This window comes from Alligator sinensis, unplaced genomic scaffold, assembly GCF_000455745.1.
Source record: "Alligator sinensis unplaced genomic scaffold, ASM45574v1 scaffold48_1, whole genome shotgun sequence".
NCBI classification, from domain to species: domain Eukaryota; kingdom Metazoa; phylum Chordata; order Crocodylia; family Alligatoridae; genus Alligator; species Alligator sinensis.
In genome coordinates, this window is record NW_005842541.1 from 726,622 (window position 1) to 739,366 (window position 12,745).

Consider the following 12,745-nt stretch of genomic DNA (forward strand, 5'->3'; position numbering starts at 1 on the left):
GAGTTCTTTGGAACAGTGACTCAGGCTGTCCCTCATGGCTAGTCCCTGGGGCCAGCTGGTTCTTGGGTACAGGATGCTCAGGAGAGCAGACAGCTGGAGATCCTTGCAGAGGAAGCCAGCGTCCACTTGTGGTCTGGGGAGGCTGCTTCCCTGGGAGCATGGCAGGTGGGAATATGGTTTAACCCTGAATGGTGCTGTCCTTGGCAGCACCGAGCGTATGGGGGAATAGTCCTCAATGGCACAGTAGCAAAGGGTCCCAGCAGCAGAATCATCCTGAAAGGCAGCCTCCCCTTTCATCAATCAAAGGCCATGAAGGGGGTGAGAGCTCCTAAGGGGTGGGAGTACTTATGTCAGAAGGCAACTCCAGAAAGCCTCCTGCCCACTCTGTTCCTCCTACTTGTTCCATGTTATCTAATTTCAGAAATGCAGCTGCAAACTAGGGCTGGGATTGCCTGGAGACAAAGAGGGAGAGCTTGTAAAGTGGGGAGGGCAAAGGAGTCCACACTTTGTCACCAATGATTTAGGCAAGACCATCCCTACTTGCAGAATGGGGCCCTGATCTTCAGAGGGCCAAAGCTCAGCAGTTCTGGAATAGCAGATCCCTTTCAAGTGTCTCAGCTAAACTCTGCAAAAACTGGAGTGTCCAAAACAATAATTCTCAACTGGAGTGCCCCTGAGCTTCATGTATCAAGGCAAATGTTGGGGAGGGAGGAGGAAGGGCATATCTTCCTTGCGCAGGTTCATGAAGGGGCTCCCTCTGCCCATAACCAGAGAGGGTGATGCTAAATTCAGAGAAGTTATGGAGGTGTGTGTTGAGTCCTAAAAAGTTGAGAACCACTGTGCTCAACAGATTGAGTATCTTCTAAATCTCTTGTAAGGGGTACATTCAGGCATCTCATTGTGAGGTATTTCCATAAATAAAGAAATAAATGCATGTGAAGACAGTCTGACAAATGTTTTGCAATCTATTATACAAAGTTTCATCATGTCAGTGTTATATATGACCTTTATTTAGCAAGGATCTCGTCACTGATAAAATGGTGGGCTCATGCCAGTGACCCTGAAATAACACTTACATCACTCATTGCAAAATCAAATTCCGGGAGTTTAAACAATTTGGCTCCTTGAGTTATTTTAAGAAGTACCAGGAAATGGGGAAGAAAATAAACTAAAAATGGAGCTACTCATATTATTTCTTTTTTAATTGAGAAAAACACCATCACATCTTTGGCTCTGAATTATAACAAAAGTGTGAATCTCTACAGAGGAGAACCGTAATTTATGGAGATGTCAGGATTCACAAGTAGAAAAATTAACCCCCAATTAAACAAAGCAGAATCTCAGTCTCTATCTCTATCCTGCTAGCACTTGCAGAAACGTGGGCCACTAGGAAGGAAGCCAAGGTTTATGATGAAATTCAAACTGTAATCACAATCACATGGTAACACATACCCTTTGTAAAAGTTACTGGTTCTGTTTGCTGAAGTAGGAGGTTCCAAACTGAACACAGCACAGTCAACCTATTTGCATGCAAGGAACCCCTCCCACACACACTCACCCACACACTTTCAAAATCCCAGTTCCCATCTGACTGGCCCAGCCTTCCCCCCTACCCCTTTTATGTTTCCTAGCATTCTCCATCCATTACTTCTACTTTCTCTGACATGTATACTGCCTTTTACTTCCTCTTTGTGCACTCTCACACCCCCAACATTTTTCCCATAATATTACCTCCCCCTCCACTCACCCCTCCTGCACACAACCAGTCCTCTGATGACTATGCCCCCCCACTTCCTTCCTATTTTCTCTCTCAAGATTGTCCATTCATGCAACCCTCACTTTACCATGACACACGGTCTCCCAGTACACCCTTTATATTCTTCTTCATCTCTCTCCTAAACCCATGAACGCATTTTCTCTCTCCCTTTGTTATTTTGATTAATATCCTGTATGGAAAGAGACTGTGCTATCACTTCACAGAATCCCAGCAGTCAGTTCAAAAACTCTCTGTAAGTTCATATTTTGTTGACTTATCCCAACAAGCCTAGTCAGGTTCTTCTAGTGTACAGTTAAAAGGTTGACCTTAAAAGGACAGAACATTATTACAACATCTCTTAAAATCAAAACAAAAGACAAATTCTTATCTAAAAAAAAACAATAGGCCCATGACATCTATCTTGGCTGACGAAGGAGAATATATTCAGGGATTTAGATAAGGGTAGTAAGGTTCAGATTCTTGGTACAGTGATTTAGTACTGGTATAAACAAGGACCAGACTGGGGGAGGAGGCTCTTTTATACCCTGTTTGTACAGTGCCAAGCACAGCAGGGCCCTGATCCATAACTGGGGCTCTGCTGTGATGCCAGCACATCAATCCTGGTCCCCAAGGGCCTGAGATCACAGAGGCGGTGGGGGCAGGCTGTGTCCCACCTACACTTCCCTCTCCCTCGCTAGTATGCTGCTCCGCCCAGGCAGTGCATCATGCTTCATGCCATGAGATGCTACTGCACAGTAATAACAAGCTACTGCGCAGTCAGTGTGTTGTGTAGATGCAGCAATTAAGAAAGAAATAGAAACCAAAATGAGAACACCATCATGTTGTCATACATATGCGTGGCACACCCACATCTTGACTGCTGTGTGCAGTTCTGGTCTCCACATCTCAAGAATGTCATAATAGAATTAAGAAAGGTATAGAGAAGTGCAACCAAAATGACCAGGGGTCAAATGACCATGGAGCCCTTGCCATATCAGGAAAGACTAAAAAAATCTAGGACTCTTCATTTGGAATGGAAAAGGTTGAAAGTAGGTATGATAGAGGTCTATAAAATCATGAAGGGCGTGGGCCAACTGAACAGAGAACTGGTGTTCATGAAGTCCCAGATTACTAGAACTAGGGGGTGCCCAGTGAGATTACTGTATTTACTTGAATCTAAGAGGACCCTGAACATAAGTTTACCCTCCCCCTCCCACCAATAATTAGATTCTAAATATGTCCAATTTATAAATGTATTATAATTTTCTAGGTATAGACCCTAATTATTGGAGGGTTGTCTTGAATTTGTCCCCCTCCCACTGTGATAGCAGTGAAAATAGTGACTGGGGAAAGGTCAGATGGCCTCCCTGCCCTCTGCCTCCCACAGACTTCCTGTTTCCACAGACTCTGCCTCCCCCCTCTCCCCTTACTGTCTGATCCTGCTCAGGCTCTGCTCCCTCCCCAAGGACAATATGTGAGCTGTGTGTGACAGTAAGGGAGGAAAGGGGCAGGGAGGTGCAGAAGTTGCAGAAGGTAAGCACAGGGGAGCAGAAGGTTGCCGTGGGTCTGACTCTGGCCCCTACTCGGACCTGCATCAGCTGCTTGCCCCTGTCCTCCACTTTGCACAGAAAAGCCTTGTTGATTTGAAACAGGAGGGACTAAAGCACACTGATTTTGAAATAAACATACCCAGAATAATTTACATTTATGCAAATAACTGTGAGCACCTACAGACTTAGATCATCCAGAACTGATGCATTTTAACTTGTTGCAAACTTCTGCAAGTTTCAGCACAGATACTCCATAAACACACTTTTGAGCATCACTTTTGTGCCTGCTTATACGAAGTACAAACTGCCTGATAATAGTCCAAAGCCAAGTGGCTCATAATTTATTGTATAGTTCATTTGGTGGGCCCCAGCAGAGTCAACACCATTTCATGCCATGGTGACCCCAGAGCTCAGCATTGCTCAGTATGTGTGTGTACTCCAGATACCCTCCATAAAGGATCCAAGTGCAAATTAGTTCCCCCACTCATGGGGTCCTCCGAAAAATTATATGCAGATGTATGGTCTGGCTCCACCCATGGAAGATGGGGCCACATGAATCATGCAAGGGGCCAATAGAGGGGGCAACAGAGCCTCTCATCTATATAGAAGTTTGTTGATGTTTGTCAGATGTTTAAGACTCATAAAGAACGGGGAACCATTGAAAATGGGCAAGAAAGGCACTGGTTAGCTGTGGGAGTGAAGAGGAAGTAAAAATGTATTTAATGTAGTGGTTCACCATGACTTTAAAAGAGTCAGCAGTGAAGGGGACTGAGTACACTGGGGCTTTATATTTTATTCAGATAGGTTAAACTAACCTGCTTTTCTGGAGGGACATTTTTTTTAGGGGCCAAAGCAAAACAAAAGAAGGTTCCAATCAGCATCTTGGCCTTTTTTTACTAAGATCTATCAGAACCCATTAATTAGATGCCTATAGCACAGAGGAGAATTGGTATAGCCCAGAGGAGAAATGACATAGCACAGAGGAAAATTCCATGGGTTTGATACATATGGCATAGTTTTGCTGTCAATCATTCTGGTGGCAGTAACTGGGTCATGGAGGAAAATTCCGCTATGCCTGAACCCAGTAACCAAATGCTACAATAGTGGAAAATTACAGTTTAGAAAAAAGCTCCCGCCACTCATATGCAAATTCCCATTATTATTGGCCAGTTTTAAATTATTCCTACGTGGCGACTAGCGATTGGCTTGCTAGCCATATAAAAGTTAAGAGCAGTTTCCGCCCAAGTTGGAGAGCTCTGAGCACGTGAGAAAGTAAGGAGAACTCTAAACACGTGAGAGAGAAACTTTAAGGAGAACTCCTCTGAGCATCTGACCTAGCAAATCGGAGACCTCAGAGAACACCTCAGAGGCAACTTGGTGGACTGATCACCTACCAAGAACAACTCCCCATCACCGACCCAAAATTTAGACGTAAACCAATGACTGCCGGCCCGAATACTTCTGCCCAAAAACCTTGCAGACCGACCTAATGAACCCTGTACCTGTTTACAACTGTAATCCAAGTCAGTTTTCGTCCTGCACTGTGACCATCAGCGGTGTAAGTAAAGCAATCTATTTGTTCAACCAATACGCTTCGGTGCCTAGTTCCTCTCCGTCGGTCAAAAAGTACCTGCCCGCCGTTTCGGGCTGCTGGCCGCAGCCCGACCTTCCGGCCTTGCCACTTGACCACCACAAGATCAAGCATTTTTGGTACTAAAGGGTGGGTGTCAGGGCTTGCTCTGGCCCACTTAGTACCAGCCTAGTATTGCAGTATCTCCAGGCCTATTCCCTATGAAGGGAACACCTGCCCTTTTTTTCTTAAGTGCTAAGAAAAAGGCTCCTATCAGTATGTTTGCCAATATGGACAATGTGTTTTATGGCCATATTTATTATGTGCTTAATTCAATCAACTTCATAGTTGGTTTCTATGACTAAGCACATGCTGCTTCTAGCAGCAGTTTAATGATAGACAATGTATTTCATGGGGGGTGGGGAGGATGGGCATTCTGGTATGTGAACATAATAAGAGGGGCTTTTTTTCTCATGCTGATTGGGGGGAAGCTCTTCTTATATTCAAGTAAATATGGTAGTAAGAGATGGCTTTAAACTTATAAGAGAAAGTACTTTTTAATGTAATGAATAGTTAACTTGTGGAATTCATTGTCACAGGAGGTGGTAGAGGCAGATAGCATAGACAGGTTCAAAAAGGGGGCCAGACAAATTCATAAATGATACATCTCTTAATAGCTATTGAACAGAATGGTGGGAGATGCTTCCTTTGGCATCTGTAAACCAAAAATAGAAGATGGTAGGGAGCATAATAACTAGGGGATATATCACTCTAGTTCTACTTGGTTTAACTGTCACCCTGTAGTATCCACTTCTGTCACTGTCAGAAACAGGCTTTTTTGCTATGCCAAGTGAAATGGGGGCCTAGGCCCACCAGACTATAAGTCTCCCTTAATCAGAAAGGACATTAGAGACATAGTGACTGATTCCTTGGGACAACTAATGCAAAAATAAGGATGGGGAGGGGGGGGTCAAAGGTTAATAATGAGTGCTCCAAGGGAGGAGACTGAGCAGAGCACACCAGCCAGCAACCATTGCCCCTCAAATGAGTCCAAGGAGCCAGCAAATCTGATATTATACCTTGTCTCCCCAACCACATACTAGATTTTTATGAGGAACCTTGAGAAAGGGACCACAAAGGGTTCCCTCCCATGACCTCTACTCCTCCCCCGCCAGCTGGATGATAAAAAATTGGTGGCGGAAGGTCTGGCAGTGGCAGATGCTGGAGTCTTGGCACCCCAGCAGGAGGAAGGTGGCCAGGGAGATGACTTTCCCCAGGTCAAGGAGTTGAGGCATGAGAGCCAAACTGGGGAGGAAGGAGAAAACAGATCTAGGGCTACCTTGGTCCCTTGTTCCTCCAGAGCGTTCAATGGGGATGTGGACACCCCCTACTGATATCCTCTTTTCCAGTGGTTCTTGAGTGGTGGCCTCCCTGGCAAGGAAGAAAACCCCATTGTCATACAGCATGGAGGCCTCACTGCCTGTCCCAGAGCCTGCACGTAGTTTCAGAGGTAGGCACATTGTTGGGCAGCCAGAAGTGCACCCTGTGCCACCTGCTGATGTTGTCAAAAGGGATCCACCTGCCTGAGGTTTCCTTGCAACTATCTGGGCATAGCTCCAGCTGCCTTACTGCACAGCCAAGATTTCAGAACTGGAGAAAGGCTGAGTGGGCAAGATACTCATTCATAGTGCGCACCTGGTCCTTGCAGGTGGTGGGACTTTGCTTTGAGTAGCAGGCCCTTTCCCCTTACCATGCCCTGTGGAGAAGCTGGCTGAGGAACCCTTGCCACTTCCACTGCCATGGTTAGACATAGTGGGGAGACTGACCAGGGGAGCTCCCTGGCCCTGCTTGTTCTCCCCTGTCTCATTAGCTGTTCCTCTTGGAAGCTGCTGGGTTGCCAGCCCCCTCAGGGGGCTCTTGCCCTGCCATGGGGGACGAGGTGGGAAGGAGGGTGAGGTGCAGGAGGTGGGGTCCTGGGATTTCCCTCTGTCTGGGGGAAAGAGAGAGAGGGTGGCTTGCTCAGGGGGTTTCTAGGGTGACTCCTTGGGCTGCACTTTGTGCGGAGAGGCCATCTGAGGTGCTGGTGGGGCTGGGGGATAAGCACAGAGAGACAAACAGGGCACACACAGGAGGGAGGTGGGAAGCGCGCTGCTGGTATAGTCAGCTGGTCACAACAAAGGGAGTGGAACACAAGACTCACCACAGGAGAGTGGAGACAGGAGCGCTTCTGGACCAGCTGGTGTTGCTGTTGAAGGGGTCTTGCTAGCGGTGTGAAGGTTCCCTTGGGCTACAGGTAGCTGAGGCAGCAGCAAAGCGAAAGGAGGCCTGGCCTTCCCCCAAGAGGGGAGGGTGGCATGGGTACAAACCTCAGCAGGGAGCAGGAGCCTGTGACATGTCAACTCTCCTGCTCCCAGGCCCAGCAGCCAACAAGAGGAAATGGTGGCACCAGGAGTATTTGTTACTCACAGGGGACTGTGAGTTGAGGGCCACACAGAAAGTACAAGCTGCTCTCTACATTAAATTTGTAACAACTAAGTACTTGAGACAACCAAAGTAAAAACGGGTAGGGTTCGTAGGTTCATAACAATGCTGGTGGGTGGGGACTGTGCTTGCACAGGACCTCTTGGGTGTAGGCATGGGCAGTGCCCAGCAGGATGGCTTTGACCTTCTAGAGCAGGGTGGGCAAAATGCGGCCCACCAGGCATTCTATCCAGCCTGTGGGGCACCTAAAAAATTTAGAAAATTAATATTTATCTGCTCCTGGCTGCCTGCTGTGCAGCCCTTGATGGTTTACCAAAACTCAGTCAGCAGCCCTCTGCCTGAAATAATTGCCCGCCCCTGTTCTAGAGTAAGTGGCAGAGTGCACACAGTGTGGGCAGCTCCATGTGCTGGGCCACCGCAGAGGGATCTGCCCATCCCTGCCTGGCACAGTCCAAGAGGTCCCCAATACAGATGATGTTAGCAGCTGCTCATTTTTTTTAGCTAGGGGGGTCTGTCCTTAGGTGACCGTGCTTGGGGACATGAAGGTAGGGATCAGCCTCTAGCCTCTGAGGAGGTCTTGGTAGAACTCTGGCAGCTTACCGAGGCCTCAAAGGCTAGATGGAGCATTGATCTGACCCAGTACGGCCCTTCTTATGTTCTAATATGTTCCACACACATTTGCTACTTTTCCTTGCAATAAAATGACAATATTTATCTCTGTAATACCATAAAGAATTCTACTTACGTACTTAACATCTGTAAAATGCTTTGAAATCCATTGCTGAAAGAGACTGATAAGACTGCAAAGCTATGCTGAGCTTACCAAACTCTTTCCATCATGACTCTTGGTTTTTACTTATTTATAATTTTGACAAATGTTAACAACTTGCACTGAAATGCTGTTCTTGATTTCTGCTCACAGTGGCATCTTTGGGGGTTGTAAGCAATAAATAAATAAATACTACTACTACTGCTGATAATAATGAGAATAATAATTTCAGTTGCTTCCCAGAAGATTAAGAAAAATATTTTTGATTGTCCAAAAATTTGTCCAACTATTTTTAAATCATTCTTGTACCTCTATGCTTTGGAAATTGGCCTTGACATTTTGGCTGGGGAATAGGTCTGGAGCCACAGATGTCTTACACATCCATCATAAAATTCTGCCAAAGCTTGTTTGTGTTATAATCATTAGCAAAAAAAATCACTTTCCATGTTAAAAGTTGTTCTCCCAATGTAGGGATTCTTTTTTCTTGGTTTTGTTTTTAATGTACTTATTTTTAGCTTCCTTGGAATTGATATAAAGAACATTATGTCTCATGACTAGTCTCCTCTCTGATGTTTCAAGAGCCAGATGCCACGAAGAATTAGGAAGCAATAATAATTCTGTCATGGGTTAAACTTTCTTGTAAATAAATCCTTATTCCTTTTCTTTAGTTGCTCAACTTCACTACAGTAATGCAAACTGCTGAGCTTTGACGGGTTTTGCTGCTGCTGTCGCATGTCACTTCACAGGAACTTTGATTTGCATGTTTTAAAATGAAGATTGCCCTGGTTCTTTTTTTGTGGTCACAGATGGAGGTTTAAAAGGTAGTGAACTTTGTGTGTGGAACAAGAACTGAAGGGTCTGATCTGGAGGTTGTGAATACAGTGTGTTGATAAAAGGACACCTAAACTGGAACCTCAGGTAAAAACAGCTGGCACTCTCCTAATGCCACAGAGATCAAAGGGTGTCCTCTCATCCCAGTGTGGATCCCTCTGTGGTATGTATTGCAGTTTTACTTGAAGATTTAATAGTCTCAGGTTGCTTACCATGAGCCCTATTTGGATGCCCATGTCAAGCATTAGGGCTTTGTGACTTTTGCAGTTATCTTAGGAGATTTCATCTTTTTGTCTTTCCTCTAGGGCAGTGGTTTTTAAACTTTTTAGACTCACAGAACATTTTCATATCACTTCTGCCACAGAAGCCCTACCTTGTCCTGTGAGCTGACACAGAGCAGGCATCCCAGCCCAACAAGACAGCACACCACCTCCAGCCTGCTCCCCTATTGCCTCCAATCTCTGTGAAGAGCCACTAATGACCCCGAGCGTAACCCCAAGGTTCCACGGACCAGTTTGAAAACCACTGCTGTAGGGGGATGGAGTGGCTTACAAGCCACCATCATAGGAAAAGCTTAAATGATGCAGCGCATATTTAAGAAAGGAAAAGAACAGATAGATATAAAGACAATCATTTACTTCCCTCTCTCATTTAGCAGCTGTGGCAGGGAGTACATAATACCTGGATTGTGAAAGTGTGCATGACAAATTATAATGGTTGCTAGCCTGTAAAAGCAGCTGTATCAGCAGCAAGAGTTGCTGTATCAGCAGCATCTCAGCTTAGGTCAGAATTTCTTCAACCTCTCAAAAGTTTCTCAGAATTGTGTCCCTTCCTTTAAGAGCTAGTTGAAATAGAAAAATTCATAAGAGGAGAGAATTAAAAGGAACCTCCTGGTTCATCATGGACAACCATGCCCTATGCAGCATTCCCCTTCCACAAACTAATTCATCTCCTTTTTTGCCCCTAGAAATTCTGTTGGAGGCTGGTCCAGAACTTCATGACTTCCATGGTTAGAGACCTTTTAATTTCAGCCTGAATTTATTCAAGGGCATTCTGTGTTGATTTGTTCTTGTGCCAACTTGTCCTTTACTTTAAATAGGTGTTCTTCTCCTATGGACTAAATACAGACAGTCAAAAAGCCTGAGGATGAATCGGTTCAGCCTTTGTAGGTTAGTTTAAGCTGTGTAGATTGAACTGAGAAGCAAGTGAACAGACATTCATTTTGATTCCAGAAATGCAGCTACATGCCTGCAGTGGCCCAGGCCAGAAGCTGGGCGTGCTAGAGCATGAGTCCCTGCTCAGCTGCAGCAGACAGCTTTGGCCAAGACTAGCCCACCCACCCTGTGAGGGTGGGCTTGCGGGGGGAGGTACAAAGCATCCTGGGATGCTGGGGGACTGTGAGTTAACTTGAATCTGGAGGAGATCTCGGACAGAAGTTCAATAAACCAAATTAACCTAAATCATTTAAGTCTGATACTACATCTATCCAGGTTTATCTTAAACCAGTTTGGGCCATTATGCAAGTGGTTTATGTGCGCTGATCTTTTATTGTGTTACAGATTTGAACTAGTTTCCAATCACTTATACTTGTTTTTATGTAATTTCTATCCATGGTGTTTACCTTCCAACTCACTGATGTATTTACCTTACCTTTTTCTGTGTCAAAAAGTGCTCTCTTTACTTAGTCATCCAAGCATTTGGGTCTCTCAAGAATATTGTTTCAAACCCGATTTTTATTGTTCACCCCTCCACCCAGGCTTAGCTTGGGAATGAAACATAGCAGTCTCCTGGTCGTTTCATTTGCAATTTAAGGTTGCATCACAGGCAGCTAATTGTATCTACTGAAATATCCCACTGAGAAGGGATCATATTGGAAAGTTCATTTTTATTTACCCTGCCTGTTAAAGAACATACTGCTGTTAACATGCTCATGATGGGAAACCACGTGTGTTTCTTAAGAAAGCATTTTTGACACAGGAAAAATATTAAGTAACGGCTGGAGATTTTATTGTATTTATGAGTAATTTCTGTAGCAACCTATTCTTTCCAGAACCCATTTAGCTTCAACCTTATTGAAATCTCTAAAAGATTTCTGTTAGACACTATATGTGTATTCCCCTTATATGCATATTGGATAATTGCATAATTAGGTTAACCACATAATTTTTTTCCCATGCATTATACTGTAACAAATATCAATTATTTGGATATCTTTAGATACATAAACTGCTTGAATACAGACTAAGTCTTTGGCCCTAGTCTCTATTTATTAACTTGACTCCAATTACCTGCCTAACTGGTAAAACTGATGAGGAGACTTGTGAAGAAGCCCTGAACTGACTAGGTCCTGACAACTTCAAGGCTGCTATTACAGACTAGGGCACTCTCCTAAATGAGAAAAAGAGCCTTTATGGTGTGAGAAAAGCTTAATGCAGGCTGTTCCTGTAATTAATGGGTATTGTTTACACCAATTTCAGGTATCTATATATTTTGGGTAGAAGTACACAACCTTTTGTTAGTCCCTAAGCCAATACTTAAATGTCATACACCATATCTCCCAAATTAGTATTCAAAATCCAGAACTGACCCTTTATGGCAAGGGCCCATGTTTATTTCAAATGTGCAAAATCCTCAAGCTCAATATCAATACCTGATAGAAAGCACACCAGCCTCATTAGTTATAAAGTATATAGGATAATATTGCAAATTATTTAGAAAGCATCAAGACAAATCTTTTAGAATAGCTGCCTAATTGATGCCAACAAGAACCTTCAAATACAACCCTCCCATGAGGTACAGATATGTGGGCATGTGAATGCAAAAAATGTCTAAGACACTTGAGGCCTATTCTTGCCCTTGACATCTGTGAATGTTGCTACTGACCTCAGTGAGAACACCACTGAGCTTTTAAGTACCTGTATAGTATTTTTGAGCTACTTCGGCAGCAAGTTCTCACTATGTGCCCTAAGGCTCATTGTATATTCTAAGAGGAAGAAACTTAATATCATTTGTACTATTATAAAAATACCTTATATTGTTGCATGGGTAATTTACTGCTACTTGTTAAATATGGTCACCCTACTCAGAGCTGAACCATTCAGAGTGGAAGGGGTTATAGATGCAAGAGTCTCAAGGATTCATTGGCTGGTCCACAAAGGACTTAGTGGCATCATAATGATATACAGGTTATTGCATGGTTTGGACCTGTGGTCCATCCAAGAACAGTATTTCTTGTTTCACCTCTACTGTTGCCTCAGTAATGGTGTCTCAGTTTCTATAGTGTGACTATAATGTGCAGTAGGGTTAGAGTGCTGTTGTAGCCATGATGGCCCAGGAACTGTCTGAGAGGCAAGGATTTTAGTGATATCTTTGGACATCTGCATGATTGGAAGAGTTGTTGGACAAGCTTTCAGGCATCACAATTGTCCAAAGATATCACTATGAGAGTTACTGGACAAGATTCTGGGCATCAAGTGCCCTTCCTCTGGGCACTTGATGCCCTGAAAGCTTGTCCAACAGCTCTCATAACCATACAGTTGCACCCGATATCACTGAAAATCCCTGCTTTGCTATAATGTGTAGCATATATTACCTATACTCTTCAGAGTGAATCTGAAGTGCTGAAAAAAAGGAGTGTCATGGTTATGCATAATATTGCTTCAGCATTCTCCTGCTACCTTACACCAAACCTTTCTGAAGTTGTGAAATTATGATTTAGGTCCAGGTCTTGCAGGCTTAGATATATTCTTAAATTTATGCACAAAAAATAGCTCAGCTGAGGTCAGCAG

The 12,745-nt window shown here is 44.2% G+C and overlaps 1 protein-coding gene across 2 annotated transcripts in view; it reads left to right on the plus strand.

Moving 5' to 3' along the window:
• The window catches only part of LOC112551649, a 44,988-nt gene that overhangs the window by 23,290 nt on the left and 8,953 nt on the right, over positions 1-12,745 (plus strand). The window contains exon 1 of one of the 2 annotated variants that reach the window (XM_025213597.1): positions 8,804-9,966. The exons of the other annotated variant lie outside the window; for it this stretch is intronic. Within the exon in view, the coding sequence (XP_025069382.1) occupies positions 9,858-9,966 (109 nt within the window). The 5' untranslated portion in view covers positions 8,804-9,857. Of the gene's footprint in view, positions 1-8,803; positions 9,967-12,745 lie in introns of those variants that run through there. 2 annotated transcript variants of the gene reach the window in all.